The following is a 20,536-nucleotide window of genomic DNA, read 5'->3' as shown; positions in this document are numbered from 1 at the left end:
AATAAAAATTCGTCTCGGCAGCCAGTGTGGAAAGATGCGTTGTTTCATTTTGGTGGGTGAAAGAGAAGGTTTCCTCACATGCCAAATTTAATTGACTCACAGGCTTTGTACATGCCTGGATGTGCTGTACATGCCAGGGGCACTTATACAAGGTGCATGATTGGTTCCCGGCACGACATCGACTAACAAGAGCACAAAAAAAAAAAAATGTTTTGATACATTCATTCTTATAGATTTGATCTCTAAATTGTATGGACGGCAGGAAATAAAAACAGTGAAATAATGCTCATTCTTCAAAAAGAACATCTTTCCTTTCCTGCTTTCTTGGATAAAACATCTTGACAATATTTCAAATCAGGACCCAAAAGCAAATCCAGTCACATGTATTTATTTATTTATTTAGTAACAGGTGCCGCAATGCAGAATAGAATGTGTACAACCAGAAAGGCCAACATGACCGCATAATTCCGCAAGTATGAAATATTTATGAATATGTATACTCAAAGACAACAAAATTAATATTTGAAGAGGCTTTGGGGGTCTGCCCTCAGCCTTTTCGGCCATTGCTCATTTTGGGTTGCCCCCTCGTGTGCATGTGTGTGTGTGTGTGTGTGTGTGTGTGTGTGTGTGTCTATCCATCTATCTATCTATCTATCTATCTATCTATCTATCTATCTATCTATCTATCTATCTATATATATACTAAATACTATATAATCTCGTTTTAGAAGTATGAATTATTCATAGAAGGTTGGCTATCGCAAATGCCCAATGCACCGATTAAGCAGAAGCATGCATTTTTTTCCCTTTTGCTATGGTTTTACAAGGACAAGAATTCCCCTCGTTGAACCCTGTCGTCACACTTTTGCATCTATTTTATTTAGAACCACTGATGCTGTTTTATATTCACTATCAGAACACAATTATGAAACTGATTTCAAGTTACAGCAGCAGGATTTTCACAGTTTATTAAGGCTCCGGGGGATGGAGATGTGTCCAGGGAGACAATGCTGATAAAAATTGGACAAAAATGCTATTTAGACTTGAACTTTCCAGTGTAAAACATGATTTTGGGCTTGGTAGGAAGGGAGACAATACAGGAAAAAAGGGACGGCTGGGTTAAAAAAAAGACAATTTTTTTTGTTGAATGTGTCTTGCAATGGTGCTTAACTTGAATAATAATCATTGAAAGTCATTAATAAATAGACATAAATAAACATGATTTTGGGCTTGGTAGGAAGGGAGACAATGCAGGAAAAAAGGGACGGCTGGGGTAAAAAAGACCTTTTTTTTTTTTGTTGAATTTGTCTTGAAATGGTGCTTAACTTGAATAATAAGCATTGAAAGTCATTATTAATAAATAGACATTAAGGTTACTTGTCTTGTGGTTTAGCGGATTTTGGATGCTTGGATGTTTGGGGTGGTGTTCGTGTACTGTAACACTTTTACTGTAGTGTTGACGTCGTGAGGCGCATCACTGCGGCAGGGTAGCAGTCGTGATGTCAATGAAAGTCCTTGGGTGCCTTCTAGCGCTGATAAAAGGTACTGCCCCAATCTCATGGGCCATGTGTACGTACAGTGAACATCCATTCATCCATGTTCTGAACCGCTGAGCCGTCTCCGGGGTAGTTGGTGGGGTTCACGTTGAAATGGTTGCCAACCAATTACAGGGCACACAGAGGAACAACCGTTCACACTCATTCACATATAGAGACAATGTAGAGTGTTCCATGAACCTGCCACGCATGTTTTTGGAATGTGGGAAGAAAACGGTGAACATCCATTCATCCATGTTCTGAACTGCTGAGCCGTCTCCGGGGTAGTTGGTGGGGTTCAACCTGAACTGGTTGCCAACCAATTACAGGGCACACAGAGGAACAACCGTTCACACTCATATTCACATTTAGAGACAATTTAGAGTGTTCCGTGAACCTGCCACGCATGCTTTTGGAATGTGGGAAGAAAACAGGGTACCCGGAGAAAACCCACTCAGGCACGGGGAGAAGGTGCAAACTCCACACAGGAAGGCCAGGGCCGGATTCGAACCTACGACCTCTGCACTGTGGGACGATCATACTAACCACTCAATCGCTGCCCCATTTACAGTGAACAGTCTAGCGAAAATACTGGTGTTTATTAATGGAGGGGGGCTGGGGGGGGGGTTCTCAAACATTTGGATCCATCATATACCTAACCTAAAAAAAGAAAACTTTGCAATGATTCTTGAAGGAATAAAAAACACTGTTCTTGAAAAAAGGGGCCTTTATTCCTGTAATAGTACAAATGTTGGTCTAAAATAACAAAAAAACAACTGTATTAATGCAATAATGTGAGATTTATGTGACGTGTCATAATCAGTTGGACAGGGAAGAGTTATTTGTTTATTATATTAAGAGTTTGTTTTCTTGGCCACCAGTCCCCATATGTAAAGAAGCACTTTTAAAAATATGTTTATTTATTGAAAATGATTTTGTGGACCCCAAAGAATGTTTAAGGCACACCACTATAGATAAGAGTTCATCTTCATCCACTGCACTGGTTTCAAATGTATTTGACATGATGCATATTCAGAGAAATGATTAATTACATCTACAAAAGTTGTTCCCTGAGTTTAAATGGCATTCATTTCATGCCAACACACACCAATTACTTAACATGTATGGCGAGACTAAAGTTTACATTCATTTGGCCTCACTTGTATTTCACATCCTCTTTTTTTTTTCATGTTTTATTGCAAGCTCTGTCTTGCTCAAGATCATTTGCTGTAACAGGATGTGGAACTTGCACAGTGTCCCACCAAACACTGGCTGGATTTGGACTGCATTTCCAAGAGTCAAATTTCAATTTGATGCGAATATATGATCATTTTGACACATATTGCATAAAACGAAACTCCACAAGAGCCAACATGGAAGTAAAAAAGAATACAACATGCGCACAAACATTAAACATGTTTTGTTGAGTTGGCCTGGGGTCAACATCCCCCATTGATTCAAATAAGGGAAACCTTACTGTCAATGCTTTTGTGGATTGGAATCGACAACTAATTTCACTCCAAATATTATTTATTCAGGACAAACAATCTATTTTGTTCATCTGTCCATTCCAGTTTATTACGGATAGTGACAAGTAGAACAATTACAACGTAAATGCTCTTCCACTAGATGTGTCACTCCTACAAGAGAATAACAGCTTTGTGTTCGAATAAATAGGCCCAGATTTTACACTGACTATATGAAACTGAGATGTGATCATCATTATTTCAGTTTCTATACTTTTTGTACCATATTTTGGTGGCATTTATGCGACGCTCATTGTGCTCACATTGACGGGGTGTATCTGGTCTGAGCGTATCCACATTTAGACGAGGATTTTGATCTGAAGATATCCGATTCTGTGTTGACTTTCTATGTATGCTGCCATGACTCATATCCCCTCTGTGCCACTTGAGAGCATAAAATTGTGTCTCTTGAACCATCCAGTGAAAATCCAGCCTTAGTCCCTTGCGCATACAGTGTCTTTCAATCTCGCTAACACGTGATAAATAAACTCCCAATAAGTCTCCTTTTGTAATCCTGAAGAGCTGGATTGTTTGTTCTTAGCAGTTTTCGAGGTCCTCAGCTGCCTTCTTGACCGCTTGTGTCCGACTCTGAGCCCTCGGCCTCGTCCGCAGACGCAGTCAAAGGAGGGTAAGCCCTGGACTGGTCTAAGTTGACATAGTTGACCTTCAGGTTGATGTAGTGCTCTCCCGTGAGACTGGACAGAATGTGTTGCACGTCTGCGACCAAGCTGTGGAACGTCGGCCTGCGTTCGGGCTCCGGGTCCCAACACGCCAGCATGATGGAATAGCTGTGGAATGTATGCGTGAGAAGTGATTGTGAAAACGTGACACAATCTTGATGCTGAGGTCATTGGAAGAGCGTCTTACAGAGTATCAGGGCAATACTGCGGCTGCGGTAGCCGACGGCCCCTTAGTAGATAGTGTGTGATGTCGTAGGGGTCCACTTCTGGGTATGGACTGGCTCCTCTCGTCAGCAGCTCCCACACCAACACTCCATAGGACCACTATGAGAGATGTCGTTAAAGACACCATCTAGCTTGGATGAGGTGCTTTAATGCGGATACTTTGCAAAATCAGTGAGCTTTCGTTCTATGACCTTTTTGTACAGGAATGAGAAATTTCAAACTCAGTTTAACGTATTATAGCCCCTAAAATTCGGAAAAGACTCAAGCGTAATATTTAACTATCAAAGTAATTGTTTTCCTACTCTACAATTTGACATCCTCATCAATCTCTGAAACAGTCCGTTTGAAAATTCATGGAAATGGGGTTCGCACGTCTGAGAGTCTGGGTTCGAATCTCATCTTTGGCCTTCCTGTGTCATTTGCATCTTTCTTGTTTGCATGTTCTCTGAGTAATCTGGCCTCCTTTCACGTTCCAGAAACATACATGTTACAGTCATTGAAGACTCTAAAATTCAACGGGTATGAAACTGAGTGTGACTGGGTGGTTATCAGTTCGAGATGTACCACACCTCTCACCCAAAGTCAGTTGGGATAAGCTACAACTCACCCAAGAATCAAATACATTTGTTAGGCACTGGAAATATATACCGGTATATAAAATAATGCACATAGTTCTCATGAGTCTTCATTTTATTGATTCAATGCAAATTCATGGCAATAATTGTACCTCCTTTGGGTCGTGGGTTAGCTGGAGTCGATCCCTGTTGAATTTTTTGGGAGAATCGGGAGTAGGCCCTGAACCGGTCACCAGTCAATTATAGGGCACGTTTTGGAATGTCGGAGGAAGCCAGTGTTCAAGTATGGTGTGAACAACAAACTTGAGATTCGAACCCAGAAGCTCAGAAAAAATAAATAAAATGAAATAATAATAATAATAAAATATACTGACGTGCAAAAAATAGATTACCGTATTTTCCACACTATAAGGCGCACCAAAAAGTAATCCATTTTCTTAAAAGCTACCAGCGCGCCTTAAAGTCCGTCCTTAAAATTCTGTAGGGGGGCTATAGAATTTATTTTGTGATTTCCTCGCTTGATTTTCTGTTTTGATGCATTGTTTTCAATTTTCGTACTTTCGTTGAAGTACTGTAATCGTTAATTTACGTTTTTCGGAGGCGGTCATGAACGCCTCTCGGGTCGAACAGAAGGAGCGTAGCTCTATCTAGTGGATGCATTTTAGATTGCGCCTTATAATCCAGTGCGTCCAATATACGATAGAAATTACAAAATAGGCCATTCATTGAAGGTGCGCCTCATAATCCAGTGCGCCTTTTAGTGTGGAAAATACGGTAAATAGATTTTTTTTTTTTTTTTTAATGAATACCTCTCTTCCAGAATGGCAGAATTTGAATGTGGGTCTGGTATTGTGTACTAATGTTGAGTCTGGTTGAGTGAAGACATCGTCTACTCACCACGTCTGACTTGATGGTGAACTTCTGTGTCTGCAAGCTCTCGATGGCCATCCACTTGACCGGTAACTTTGCCCCCTTGTGGTCTTGAATACTGTAGTACTCTTTGTCGTAAATGTCACGTGCCATGCCAAAGTCTGCCACCTTGACAGTGAAGGTCTCATCCAGCCTTGCGAGCGAGCAAAGACACCACTCGGTCAATTATATGAGAAGTTAGAAAATGGTCATTTTACTGAGTGAAATGAGTACTGTATTTGATTTTCTACAACATAGCTTGAATGCTACCTCACGTGACTATTACTGCGTGCATTTGGCAGGAGAGTGACGCCTGCTTGCCAAAGACTAACAATGGAAAACAGCAATGAAAACTTGCGTTTATCTGTGAACATTCCATCCAAGTCAATTCACATCTCATGTTGATGAACAGGATTTAACGAGATACACACGCAAGCTGGACAGGAAATTGAATATTACTAAATATATCGAGTAGGGAGGCACGATGGTCAAGTGGTAAGCACGTCACAGTGCAGAGGTCGTGGGTTTGATTCCGGCTCTGGCCTTCCTGTGTGGAGTTTCCGTGTTCTCCCCGTGCCTGCGTGGGTTTCCTCCCACATTCCAAAAACATGCATGGCAGGTTAATTGGGCACTCCAAATTGCCCCTAGGTATGATTATGGGCGCAAATGATTGTTCGTTGCAATTGGCTTGCAACCAGTTGAGGCTTTACCCTGCCTAGTGCCTGAAGACAGCTGGGATAGGCTCCACCACACCTGCTCACCCTCGTGAGGAGAGGCAGATTAGAAAACGGATGGATGGATGGATGAGATATCAAGTGCCAGGAGTGCTTATTTTCAAATTTTGCGAGAGCAGATCGGGAGCATGCCCCAGCCGAATCGGCAGAACCCAGATATCTACAATTTTCTCTTCAAGTTACCCTCTCACTACACAGTTGAGTGCTTGCAATCTTACAAAGGCTGAGAAGTTTAGGTAACAGGCGTGTGTACTTGAAATGCTCGCACGCTTTAATCTTTGAGATAAGTATGATGATGGCAGGATCAACCAATTAGCCTCGGAGCCTTGAGTGGTCACGCCGGCGGGCGCGGAGAACCGCGGGCGGGCGGCTATTTAATCGGCAAACCTTTTGCCCATTTGATTTTTTTTCTTCAACACAATTATAAAAAAATCCAAGCTGGATTGTGAAGCGGCGTCGGTGACGCACTCGCTCGCAGCCTGCCCGGCATCTTTGATCGTCAATTAATCATAAGTAACGAAACAATCAAGTTACATCTACATGATAAAACTGATTCTCGGTAATTGCCACTATGAGAAGAATCCCACTTCTCCATCTTGTTCTTGGCCTCTTTTTATGGCCACAATCCATTCATCACGCCTTGGTTCTTGGTGGAGTGCTCGTCCCTTCGTTTGTCCCCTTTTGCTGTGACACTCTGATTGCGTCCCATTGTCAAAGTGTGGCATTTGCGTCGACTTAAACTCACGACATGTTTTCGATCCTGCCAAAGCAGCATTGTTTACATTTGGCGCAGTGCATTGTGGGATGTGTTACGTCAATGCACGGAGCTCCATTGCAAAAATTAGAGACCGATAATTCACAAACTAACAGAAATATTTATTTCCCCCAATGTGTGTGTGATATAGTGTTCCCGCTCACATGCAGTTTCGTGCCGCCAGGTCTCTGTGCACAAATTTCTTCTGTGCTAAATACTGCATACCCTTGGCAACCTGCAGTCCAAACCCTATGAGGTCTTTTACTGTTGGATTCTGTGTAGGACAAATATAAAGGTCAAACAGAGCAGACGTTTCCAATTATTTGAAGCACACACGTATCCACACATGTTTACAGAGCAAACTATGACAGTCAAAGGTCCCCAGCAACTTTGGTTGTGAAACGTTACCCTCTGTGGCGAGCGGATAAAATGCCGGACGTCGCCATGCTTCATGTATGGCAACACCACCAGGGGGAGCCCTTCTTTGGGCAGCATGATGCCGAGCAAAGACAGAATGTTGGGATGGTCGAAGCCCTTCATAATGATTCCCTCTCTCAGGAATTGGTCCACTTCTTTTAGATCGGTGATTCCTGTTGACAGATTACAGCCTTGAGAAAAATAAAATATCCTCAAGCCATTAGTAGAACAATGTTTCCTTACGATTCAGTGATTTAACAGCACAGTGGATCTCTTGCTTATGACTGTCGTTCAGATATCCATGATAAACAGTCCCAAAGTGACCTTCATGAGAAGAAGAATGAGATGGAATGTGAGTAACTGTTCATTGTGATGACTTTCCAGAGTCCCAAAAGCATTCCTTACCTTTGCCAATGCTCTGGCTATCTTCAATTCTGAGCATCTCGGCGGGGATAAGGACATCCTTGACCTCTTCGAGCAGGTCAGAGCTGAGGCTGATCATTGAGACGCTGCCCCGCGGAATCAGCGGAACAGCAAGGTGATCGTAGCTTGCCGCGTACAGCAGACCTTGGAAGGCCATTCCTCCTGAAGCGGACGTTTGGCCGGAATCTATTGAAACACACAAAGAAAGTTGTCAGGTAGAAAGTCTAACTCTTCATCTGTTTGTTTTCCATTGGGAGAGTATAAAAAACTCCACACAGGAAAGCCAGAGCCAAGATTGTCATGCCAAACTCCAGAACTGTGAGCCAGTTCTTCTCAGATCGACACAAGCCAATGTCTCACCCTGCCTGTAGTCACCCGTCGGGGACATTTCAGCGTGGCTGACCATGCGATTCATCGAAAGCCTGGTGGTTAAACGATTCTCAATGATGGCTGAAAGGACAAAACGTGATTAACCAGCAGTGAAACACTCAAACCAGAAATTGTGACAACTTTTTTTACCACGCGCTGATGCCTCACCTCGCTTCTTTTTTCTCAAATGAATCATCACGACGAGCGCGATTCCGGCACCTGCCACTGAGGCGAAAATCACACCCAGCACGATGGCTGCGATGACTGAGTCGTAATTGTCGTCCTCATAGAGGACGGTGCCCACGTCGTGGCGTTTGCCGTTCACACAGACCTACGGTGGTAGATGATATCCAGTCATCAGCTGCAACATTGTGTACACCTGTACATCTTTTTCAACTCAGGGCTCAACAAGTAGCACAGCCCCAGATGTGTTGGTTATGCAATCCGTACTCTGTGTTGACCCCGCATTAGAAGGGAGCAGCGTCATTGGAGGAATGCCTCGTTCACACTAGACAGAACCACAACTTCGAAACAGACTCATTTCATCCAGCCAGGTGACAAAAATATTCAGACGCACGTATGTCCCAGAAACCTGAGAAGTTTTGAAGTGTAGCAAAAGCACGAGGACTGTTTCCTTTGAAAAACATCCCAAAGCAAAAGGACTGTTTTAGTTTAAAGTACAGTATATGTGGCAATGTGACTATGTCAAGAATTGTCATATTACCCGCCTTACACGTAGCTAAATATAAAATGGTTTGTGTAATGAATGCTGAAAAAGTGAATGTCTGTTGGTTTGGCGATGTTGCTATCTCACCCTGACAGGCAATCCCTCGCTGGGGATCACTTGGTTTTTAGGAATCCTGCAGGTCAGCTCATTTGACAGAACCTGGGCGTTACAGTCCATGTCCCCGATTTTCATGGTGATCTTCATGCACTTGTTCACCGTGTTCAGTTTGTGATGCTGTTTTAAAACACGTAAATTGACATGTTGTTTGTTATTATACACAGGCGGTGGCGGGTGGGTGGAGTCATGTGACTGTGGGCACACGTACGTGCAGCGAAACTTCAGTCTCTCCTGGTTTGAGAAGCAAAACGTTGTCTTCGTTTTCAAATGGGATGACTTTGGCGTCGGGGTGGTAGTCAAAACGTTCGCTCCAGATGTTTTTCTTGCCGTCCATGTGAATGAACAGCTCCCCGACATATGACCTGTCTTCCAACACGTCGGATGGAAAAGTAGGGGCCTGGCAAGTCTTGTGGGTAGTGTTCCCTGTACCGTTACATTCCTGAAAGGAAATGTTCACATTTGAGAGGGCCCATTTTTAGCTGCTTGAAGCTTCACTTATTGTTTTAATTTGCAAAATCCTAAAATTAGGACACACATGACAGGTCACATTGATCCATGAACATTTTCGGTCTCAAACAGGTGAGTTAAACTTACCAGTATGTGAGGTTCCCCTGATGAGCTTTTGGAAATGTATTGAAGCACAGTTTTGTGTGCAGAGTCAAGATTCTGCCCCCTGATCTCTAACTTGGAGCCACTGAAGCACAACATAAATAAGCAAATGAACACCTTGATCCACCTTGATAAATTCCGCGTCACTTTTCATCCCATCGTACCTGCTGAAGCTGCAATGAGGAGACACAGACGTGATAACTGGGTTTTCCTTGTAGACGAATGTCTGAGTGGTGGTGACCTCCAAGTGGTCGATGACCACTTTAACGGGAACACTCCCAACATTTGCCGCAGCCTCGGTGAGGCACACAATTGAAGCCAATGTGCCACTTCCTTCCGGAGGAACACTGGACACAATCATCAACGGTGATGTGAGGGGTGCACATACGTGACACGTTGACTAAATTTGACCATTTTCACCCGATCTGATCAAAGTCACCCCTCACCATCAGTCAAATCATCCTGTGGTGAGGGGTTGGTTAGAATGATTTTCCCTCCCAGATCTGCTTCTGAATTGGCTATCATTCTGTGGCTTGGCCCAACTTGATGGTGACCACACAAAACAGGATCTACCATACTAAAGAGTGAACTGGTTTCATATTTGTTTTCACTTCACTTTCAGCGACATCACATCGTGGGTCTGTGCTGTTTTGATCGCAAGGGAGGCAAAATGTTCCAATTTGGCTCGATTGACGGTATGTGTGTACCCATCTTATGTTAATGAAGAGGCCACGGAAGCACACCATTCTCATTTCTATGACAACCCATGAAATGAAATTCCACTAATTGTTTTAACTTCACTACTATGATGATATTCATGGTTAGATACTCCTGTTTCACTTACCCTTGAAAGTGACACTTTTTGTCTGCAATGAAGACTTCCCTTTGCATTCCAGTGTCAAGGTTGTGGCCCGTCAGTGTGACAAGCGTGCCGCCAAAAACTGGGCCATGCTCGGGTCTGATTTGTGTTATGCTGGGTTCCTGATTAGACACATGAGAATTTCTTTCATCACACAATCACAGACCTTCTATTGTATAACCTTTCGTCATCTCACCACAACAGAGAAGCCTGACACCCGAGCTGTGCCTTCGATGGAGTACTCGCCCCTCGTGTTCCCCTCGTGCACTTCCAGAGTGATTGTCAGATTGTCCTTTGGCACTTTCTCCTTCAGCTTGCATACGAGCCTGAGTCAGGAAAAGTATACATTGATTCATCGTTCACCACCTTCAATGTCTTGTAGTGTCGAGTGTCGTTGGGCATGTCTGGGAGACGTCAAAGGGTGGTTGAGAATGTGTCAGCTGCATGTGTGACATGCACAGATCAGAACGCTAATACACTTGGTGATAATTTCCACCCTTTGCATGTTTTTCCCGTGCCCGTGTGGGTTTTCTCCGGGTATTTCAATTTCCTCTCACATTCCCAAAACATGCATGGCAGGCTGATTGAACACATGAAAATTGTCCCTAGGTGTGAGTGTGAGTGCGGATGGTTGTTTGTCTCTGTGTGCCCTGCGATTGGCTGACAACCGGTTCAGGGTGTCCCCCGCCTACTGCCCGAAGACAGCTGGGATAGGCTCCAGCACGCCCGGCGACCCTTGTGAGGATAAAGCGGTTCAGAAAATGGATGGATGGATGGATGGATGGATAAATCACCACCCGCCCCCAAGTGAAAACACAATTCCTGATTTTACTCTTTTTATGTCAAAGATTTGTGCAGGGTACAATGATATCTCAAGACTATAAAGGCATTTGACTCAAATGTGTTACCCTGTATCAGAAAGCTTTGTTGAGGTTATATTCTGGTTACTCACACTTGGTTTCTGCTTTTGTCAGGCAGGACAGTACACAGGGTCCCTGAGCCCACAGTAACTGTGTGGGTGACACCATTGCTGATTGGCGGTCTCTGAGGAGATTGAAACTCTCTCCCGCAGAGCATCAGTTCGGTCTCGCCGCCAGCAGGTGCCGTTTTGGGGAAAAACTGCAGATAAAAAAAGACAATCAATCCCAATTAAACACTCCGGTAAGCGTTGCCAACTATCTCATTGTTTGAAGTGCCTGCAGAGCTACCTCTGTTATGACTGGCGAACAAGAATGTTTATTCCACTGCGAGGCGCACTCATCCTGCCTGGAGCACATTCCCGAGCACCATCCGCAGTTCATGAAGCGCGGAGACATTAAACACATGGAGCACGTCACAAAATGCGCACAGCCCGGACCAATGGTCGGCACCCTAAACAACTGGTTCAGCGATAGAGGGAAACGGGCGTGAAGAGAAGCCACGAACATCATCGATGATGGGTGATGCAAAAATATTACCTGATTTCCAGCCACGAAAAGAAGCGAATCATCATTGAAGAGAGTTGCCGTCCTAGATATTGGCATCCCTCCAAGAGAATAGTTGGCAAAAACGAAGGGTGTGTCAATTGTAAGAATGACCTAAAACCACAAAGGTAGTACAGTAATAGTAAACCAAGGATACAATCATTCGTATAGCGTGAGAGTCAAAATTGAAGTTCGCTACCTGGAGAATTCGTCCATCCGAAGTCCCAAAGTGCCCCAGAGTTTGTCTCCCACTAATGGTCACTAGGATAGACGTGAAGAGGACATTCCTCATCTGACGGTTGAAGAGGTCTATTCTGTAATACGGTTTGGACACCAGCGTGGGTTTGTCTGTGCATGTGGCGTTGCCCGACTGTGACAAACACAAAAAGACCAATCAGAAAAATGACTTCTTGGTGCTATTGGAGATTGTCCGTTGGACTTTATTTAGTTCTTTGGTTTGGTTCCATTCATCAATTTATATAACACTTATGGGGTTCAATATCATGTGCTGCTTAAATAATGACAGACATCCAGTCGCCAATGGGAATTCATAGAGTTGTACTGAAGCCACTCCTTCATTGTGTTGGCAGTGTGCTTTTGAGTGTTGTCCTGTTGGAAGGTAAATACTGTATTCCCCCCAGTCTGAGCACTCTGGAGAAGGTTTTCATCCAGAATGTCTCCGTATATTGCCACATTTCGTTTTCCCCCCAGTGCTGAGTAATCTCCTGAGTAATCTCCCAATCCTACCACAGTAAAACATCCCCCACAGCATGATGCTGCCACCACCACGCTTCATTGTGGTATCGGTCAGGCATGATTAGCTTTGTGGTCAAGCACACTATGTCAGACGCATTCAAGATTGCCATTTGACTCTGGATCAAGGACATAAGGCTCCGCAAAATATTTTTAGAAATATTTACTGGTTCGTGGGTGATGCGCGTAGCCGCCGGCATTAGGACGAAGTCATGAAAGGGGAGACGCGGGGTTTTAGAGAACCAGGTGGCTTACTTCCAGCTTAGAAAAATGGCCACCATGGCCACCAAAATCACTCATTTTTCACAAGAAGTGAAATCACCATTGTGCCAAACGTAATATATTATCCTTCTTGTATTTAAAGTTAACTGGGGAATGCTTAAAATAGACCTCGGGTTCACCTATCACAACCACAGTAGTACAGTACTTTCACAAATTTACTTTTATCCGTATGTTTCCCTCGGGATGTATCAACATTCGCATGCACTTGTGTATACATTTAAAGAGGAAGTTCTCCACCTTGTCTGCAGTCAAAAGTAACAAGTGTGCCATAAAAACTGCAAGCACGGACTCCATATGTTGACTGAGTGTTTCAGAGCACATGAAAGTGGATTTTTGAAGCTCTCGCATATAAACACTGAATAAGAGCAGTTAACTAAAAAGAATGACTGTTAAAGAAAAGGTGAAAACATTCCACTTTGACGCTGTCTAGACAAGTTCCAGCATGTGACTTTTTCAGTCGTCCCACGGTGCACTGCGCCGTGACATTTTTGGGCGAATTGACTCCAACTATTTCTAACTCACGGTTTGAACGCCACATGCATCTCTGAATATTTTCCATCATCCTCCAATTTCCTGTTTGAAAGCAGTTCCTCCTCCCCCCCCTTAAAATTCCACCTTTTTATCAGCAGGATTTATTACGCAGTTGTTGGCAGGCATTCCTGTCCGTGTACACACTGCTGCTCAAAGAACACTGAACTCCATAAAAAAGGAAAGACCACACCTCTAAGTGAAACTAACCTTTGCATGAGATAAAATGGCAAGCTGGCTGCTTAACTCTGCATTGTTAATGCACATTTATGACAAACGTTGTGATATCTGGTTTTAGTCCACTGTCGAGCAGTCGTTTGTTGAGGAAAAACAGAGCGTGGTAACGTCAACCACTGACTCATGCACCCCTCCCAGGGTCGTCATTTGCCTTGTGCTCTTTCACACCCCTTCATTCATTTCTCTTTGGGAGATTTGCTACTTGTAATGTACTGTATAATCACTGGGCAGGACTTTACAGTCTAATAATATTCAGCACTATATGAACAATGATAAAAATGCTGCCAAAACAGACATACCGTGTTGGCCCGAATATAAGTCGGCCTTGATAATCAGACAATCCCCTATTTTTCAAGACTCAAGTTTGAAAAAAGACTTTTTGAACACCAAATTAATTTTTAGACAGAAAATAATTACAGTACATCTGAAACAAATGATTCTAACAATATATTTGAGAGAAAAAGCATGTTATTTTTCCTCATTCAAATCTTAATATCTGAAAATTTAAATATGTAAACGAAAGTGCAATCACATTCATAAGTGAATGGCTTCTGATTTTTGAAATGTAAATTACATCATAACTTCTCTTCAGCTGCCGGTTAACCTGGACGATCTTCAACCCACTTTTCTCCAGATTGTCGCTACGTTTCATCTCTTCTATTATTTTCTTCCCTTTCCTTTCTTACCGCTATTTTTTATTTTTCTTCTTCGTGCTACCACTATTTTTATTTTTCGTGACAGGGGTTCACTTTGGCCTGGGGAGTCAAGTTCAGCATTCGCTTCAATGATATCTGGCGCCATCTAGCGTCGTGAATGGGTATAATGTCTAGACCCCGAATATAAACGACCCCCACTTTTTCAGTCTTATTTCAATGCAAAAAACACCGTCTTATATTCGGGCCAATACGGTAATACAGAAAACTTACTTTCTAATTGATTGTATACCAATCTCTCGAGCACCTGCTTACCTATCAAGTGTGAAATTGCACAACCAAGTACAAAACTAATTCCAACAAAGTTGGGACTCTGTTTTAGATGTAAATAAAAACAATGCAATGATGTGAAAATCAGGTTCAACCTATAGTTAATTGAATACACTACAAAGAAGATGTGTATTGTTCAAATGATAAACTTGACTGTTTTTAGCAAATAATCATTAGCTTAGAATTTTATGACTGCAACATGTTCCAAAACAGCTGGGACTGGGTCATGTTTACCACTATGTTACATCACTTTTTTTTCAACATGCAATAAACATTTGGGAACCGAGAACACTAATTGCTGAAGCTTTGTAGGTGGAATTCTTTCCCATCCTTGCTTGATGTACAATTTCAGTTGTTCAACAGTCTGTGGTTTCTGTTGTCATATTTGAAGTTTCATAATGTGCCACACATTTTCAATGTGAGACAGGTCTGGACTGCAGGCAGGTCAGTTTAGTACCTGCACTCTTTTACTATGAAGCCACGCCATTGTAAGACACGCAGAATGTGTTTGGCGTTGTCTTGCTGAAATAAGCAGTGACGTCCATAAAAAAAAGACGTTGCTTGGATGGCAGTGTATGTTTCTCCGAAATCTGCATGTACGCGGGCAACCGCAGCGGCTCGTCTTGGTGTCTGTTGTCCGTTTAAGAGGGAGGAAATTTCATCTGTGCTTTGCACATACAGCACATTTGACAATAAAGTTGTACTTGATACTTGACTTGATACCTTTCTGCTTTAATGGTGCCTTCAAAGATGTGTAAGTTACCCATGCCATTGGCACTAACACAGCCACAGATCATCACAGAAGCTGGCTTTTTACTTTGATTCCATAACAGTCCGGATGGTTCATTTTTATGTTGAGGAACATTGTACTTAAACTATTTTCTCATGCAGTTATTCACAAAGAGGTGAACCTTGCCCCTCTTTGCTTATTAATCATTGAGCAATTCAGAAAGGCTCGTTTTATACCCAATCATGGCACCCACCTGTTCCCAGTTAGTCTGTTCACCTCTGCGATGCTCCAAACATGTGTTTAATGACCATTTTTTGCCACTTGTCCCAGCTTTTTTGGAATGTGTTGCAGCCATAAAATTCAAAGTTAATAAATTTCAAAGTTAATAGTTATTATTTAAGTTCATCAGTTTGAATATTAAATATCATGTAAGTATTCAACTAAATATAAGTTCTCGCAGGGAGTACATGCAAACTCCATACAGGATGGCCGGAACCGAGATTTCAAAAGCGAGAGGCAGATGTGGTAAGCAACAGTGCTGTACAACTATGTCCAATTCACAAAATCTGGCATGACTAAGGCTGGCTTTCTACTGCATGGTTCAAGAAACACCATTACGTTTGTTTGCTCTTTGGTGGCACAATGGAGATATGTATTGTGGCAGTGTAGAGAGAAAGAGTTATGCTCATACAGCATGTCCTAAACAGGAAGTTTTTAATACCGCTGTTGCATTGAATGGCACTAGATTGTGAAAGTATATCAAATGTTGTGGTCATGGTAACTTCCTACCATAGACTTTGTACCACAGAATTACTCACCTCATGCGGGCAGTTCTCACACATCTGAAAATGACACAGTCCTCTGGACAACTGTTCCGGTCCAGACCTGCAGCAGTCCTCGACACCTCTGTCAATTTTGCTGTTGACGTCGCTCAAGGAAAAGGCACACAGGGCCGAGTTCTTTTGGGGTTCTCCCCTCACAGTCACCTCAGCAAACACACCATAGAGGATGTCCTCTGTCTCGTCCACCCTCAGCTCCAGAGCCAGATCCTTCCCCGCATGGCCAAAGTGGGCCGCCATGAGTCCGTTGTACACGATATCCCTGTACGGCTCCCTTCGTCGCCTTTTGGGCTCGTACCTGCACTCCAGCACCAGCTCGCGGTACGTCCACACCTCGTGAGTCCCCACAGGCAGCCGTCCTAATCGGGTCTGAAAGGCTGAATCGTCCTTGGAGGGGTTCTCCCTCTGCAGCGATAGGAAGTAGACAAAATCCCGGGTGGAGAAGCTGTAGATGTAATCAATGCTGTACGAGTCCCTCAGGTGGGGCAGCACTGTCAGGCCCTCCATCACCATTTGGAATCCATCTTCGGTAGAGAGCGGCCTGACTACAGACATCGACCTCCGGGGGAACTTCTGCATCACTTTGTCATTAACAGTGGCCGCCACGAAGAAGTATGACGTGGCTGCCTGTTCTACAATGGTGACCTTGGTGCCCAGAGGACTGGCTAGACAGTCTGGGCAGTAAGAGGGGGAGTTTTGGTTTTCTTTGTATAAACACTTAGGTTCTGGCGGCATGACCTCGATGTCGATGAAGAAACAGATGCCGTGTTGGGTACTGCCGCAGACGTACAGGTAGGACAGGAATGAGAACGCAGCATCCAAGACCAGCACCTCATTGTCTGTATCCACCGGGTCACTAGGTTCTACTTCAATGTTGCAAATGTGGCAGGTTTTACACTCCGGATTCCCCACCGGCCCTGTTTTCACCTCCCACACTCTGCTCATCTTGTCATCCACCGCCTCCACTACGTTCCGTGAGGCGACATACACCTCTGAGGAGAACGGGTTGGCCTCCACGTTCTGTATGGGATGCTCCGTTTGGAAATGCGGCAGTGTGTACTTGACTGAGAAGTCCACCTGACTGCGGGGACCCACAGGGCACGTGCGCTGTCCTGGGGAAATGTTGGCCCGTATCCACGTGCATAGAGTTAGCAAGGTAGCCGCCCACGCCAGCATCTCTGTGGCACGGCCCCTCATCTTCGGCGGGCTACGTGGAGGATGCGCCTTTGGACTTTGACGCCATTCTTGAGGAGCACCAGCGCTCTGTGGGAGGACATGACACGCGTTTATAAGCAACGCATTCCCTCTTTTGTTATTGGAATGTTTTTATTTCTATTGTTAAAGTGTCAAAATGTTATAAAAATCAAAATTAAAAAAATATTGAACTTCAACCCAAAAGTTAAAAGCTGTGAGCTTTTATAGGTGACAGATCCCCTCTTTTGATCCTATCCATCAATTATCAATATAATTTGTCAACAATAAACCAACCTCCGAAATGCAAAACTGCCTCACGGTTTCTAATATTTTGACCCGCTGTGTGGATAAATTAGGCATACAAAAGCTTCGATATTTGAAACATGAAAAGTAATTTCTAAAACTTTGCTCAAATTAAGTAATTAACAAACCGTGTATTAATTGTTCACATGACTACTCCTCATTTATGTGATGGTTGAGTTGATGGCCGTCTCAGACTTTTTGGCAACCAGAGGGGTATACCCTGGACTACACTATTCATTGGATGAAATTAAATCAATCATAAAAAATGAATAGGGGATGCAGGGTGGGGTCAGCCTAAGACAATGAAATACTGGATAATAATGTTATAATATTTGCGTTCTTCATGTATTATTTTGCTGACACTGCCTGGGGTCAATTCAATGTTTATTTGATGAAGTTTTTTTGATATGGGGGACGTGAGAGTGCAGTATTTATGTTTGTGACACGTCAATATATGCTCTAGTTATTTACATAAAATTTGCGGAGTATGCGCATGCAAGTTGTTCCTTCAGTGTAACTGTAGCAATGTGGAATGGGATACATAAAGCATTTGTGGAATATACAAGAAATAGGAAATCCAGGAACTGGCGACTTGGACATGTCATTGTAATTCCTTCCAAATTGAGAAAAGAGGATAAGGTATCAGTTATTTGCATTATTCCGATTGTGACTGGAAATACACTGACACATGAGAGTGAAGGCGGCCTGAAAAAGAGTGGTGCTAAATTGTTTAGAAACAAGCCATGACTTGCTTTGACAATGTGACCAGCAACCACGGAGACGATTGGGTCACAAACATGAATAAACGAGTCTAAAAACTGCATTACATTAGTCGTAACATGGGAGAAATTCTAACAAGTTGCAGCAATAAGCACGAACAAGTCCAACAACACACTTAAGGCTTAACTATGCCACAATGGTAAACTCTTTTATGAAGTGAAACTACAACTTAAGTCACCCTAATGTTTTGTATGGCTACTTATGTCAACTCTTTGTTTATGTTTAAGTTTAAAAAAATAAATAAACGTCCCAAAAAGTGAACGGGTTGAGGCTCACCTGACAGAGGATGACTGGAAGTCTATGTGGTCTGAGCAGAGTTCAAGCTGCCACGCTACTCCCAAGCATGTCAAGCAAGCTGTAATGGTAGCAAGACAAACCGGATGTTTGCTTTGTTCGTCTTCAAAATAAAACAATATGCCAAGGAAGGTGCCAGGTTGCACATTGAAACTCTTTCACATTCGTAATCACACCTCGGGATGATTTAGAGCAGTGTTTTTCAAACTTTTTTGAGCCAAGGCACACTTCTTTCATTGGAAAAATCTCGCGGCACACCACTAGCTGAAAATGTGAAAAAAATCCTGCTCATTTTACCAATTAACATGTTATGTTGTTACTATAGCCATTTTTAACATTGAAGAATGACGTTATAACAGCTTGAATTGGAATCAAATAAGCACAAAGAAAAAAGTATTTTATAATCTTTCAAATTTATTGTTTCACTGTCGTCCTGCATTCATGCGGCACAAATTCGCTTGTCTCTAGTGGTTAGCTGTTGCTGCTCGCATTGGTTTGGGAAGGTACTACATGATTACTTTCTGGGCGACAGACCGCACAGGCATACAAATTGGATATTTTCCCGTGGCACACCTGACAATGTCCCGCGGCACACCACAGGGTTTGAAAAACACTGATTTAGAGCAAGGGTCGCCAACCTTTTTGAAAATATGGAGGCTACCAGTTTGATAGGATGCACTTTGAAATAAATCTGCTCAAACTACCTTCATATGTTACACTTAATGATTAACCATATTCATTTTTGAGAAGACACTGATCACATAGCAATAATAATTAAACAGATAAATATCAGGGGCAGCACAGTGTGGACTGGTTGGTACGTCGGCCTCACAGTGCAAAGGTGCAGGGTTCCTATCCTGTGTGTAGTTTGCATGTTCTCCTCGTGCCTATGTGAGTTTCCTCCCACATTTTAAAAACATGCATGGCAGGTTAATGGGACGCTCGAAATTGTCCCTAGGTGTGAGTGTGAGTGCGGTTGGTTGTTCGTCTATGTGTGCCATGTGATTGGCTGTCAACCAGTTTAAATTGTACCCCGCCTACTGCCCGAAGACAGTTGGGATAGGCTCCGGCATGCCTGCAACAATCTTATAACACATTGTACATTTCATTCTTCAAAAATCAAATATATTTAAACCACCATATTTTTTATGAATGTGTTTAATTATTGGTCAAATCTAGATCAAAAGATAGACAGAGAGATAGCTGAGCTAGACCGAGTTAAAACGTGTCTTAATCATCCCTGATGTTTATTCAGAGGCGTTGGAAACATCAGCAGATTTGTTTTGAAAGGTGCGGACCGGAAACACTTCACTCTTATTTTGTTGATTTTTTGTGTGCGCGTGTGTGCGTGTGTGTGTGTGCATGTGTGTGTTGGCAAGTGTCAGGCCGCACCCGCTGTGGAACTTAGGATACCATTGCGCAACCTGAAAACCGCCAGACATCCTCATGGTGTCGTCATTTGTGTCGTATATTGATGTCATGTGTTGACTGACTACATACATTTGCGATCATTGGAAAAATAGTTGCTCTTCCAACAGTCTTTCCGTCCTTCCTTTTTTTTTGCCAATAATGCATTTGTGCGAGATGAGTAATAATCTCTTTCACTTTTGGTCTGGAAGGTATGACAAGAATGTCTTCTCTCTCTCTCTCTCTCTCTCTCTCCCTCTCTCTCTCTCTCTCTCTCTCCCTCC

The 20,536-nt window shown here is 43.1% G+C and overlaps 1 protein-coding gene across 1 annotated transcript; it reads right to left on the bottom strand.

Moving 5' to 3' along the window:
* Positions 1 to 2,244: 2,244 nt before the first annotated feature.
* Positions 2,245 to 18,908, bottom strand: mst1ra (macrophage stimulating 1 receptor a). The gene is made up of 21 exons (XM_019861151.1): positions 18,828 to 18,908; positions 16,254 to 17,537; positions 12,122 to 12,292; positions 11,917 to 12,036; positions 11,668 to 11,838; positions 11,412 to 11,578; positions 10,656 to 10,785; positions 10,445 to 10,581; positions 9,765 to 9,947; positions 9,586 to 9,685; positions 9,200 to 9,430; positions 8,962 to 9,108; positions 8,316 to 8,478; positions 8,139 to 8,228; positions 7,761 to 7,964; positions 7,599 to 7,679; positions 7,347 to 7,528; positions 7,103 to 7,212; positions 5,439 to 5,604; positions 3,929 to 4,065; positions 2,245 to 3,849 (listed from the first exon to the last, which is right to left on the bottom strand). The coding sequence occupies exons 2-21, from the start codon at positions 17,469 to 17,471 to the stop codon at positions 3,618 to 3,620; spliced, it is 4,140 nt and encodes a 1,379-aa protein (XP_019716710.1). The 5' UTR covers positions 17,472 to 17,537; positions 18,828 to 18,908; the 3' UTR covers positions 2,245 to 3,617.
* Positions 18,909 to 20,536: the final 1,628 nt, after the last annotated feature.

This window comes from Hippocampus comes, unplaced genomic scaffold (genome assembly GCF_001891065.2).
Source record: "Hippocampus comes isolate QL1 unplaced genomic scaffold, H_comes_QL1_v1.1 scaffold40, whole genome shotgun sequence".
NCBI lineage: Eukaryota > Metazoa > Chordata > Actinopteri > Syngnathiformes > Syngnathidae > Hippocampus > Hippocampus comes.
Note: the sequence above shows the minus strand (reverse complement) of the source record. Positions and strands in the feature narration are given on the sequence as shown.

Coding starts and splice junctions, on each gene's coding strand:
- mst1ra (XM_019861151.1), bottom strand. CDS start 17,471: ATGAGGGGCCGTGCCACAGAGATGCTGGCGTGGGCGGCTACCTTGCTA. Junction 5,605..7,102: donor CTGGCGGCACGAAACTGCAT/GTGAGCGGGAAC, acceptor CTCGCTCGCAAG/GCTGGATGAGACCTTCACTG. Junction 3,850..3,928: donor CAGTATTGCCCTGATACTCT/GTAAGACGCTCT, acceptor TACATTCCACAG/CTATTCCATCATGCTGGCGT.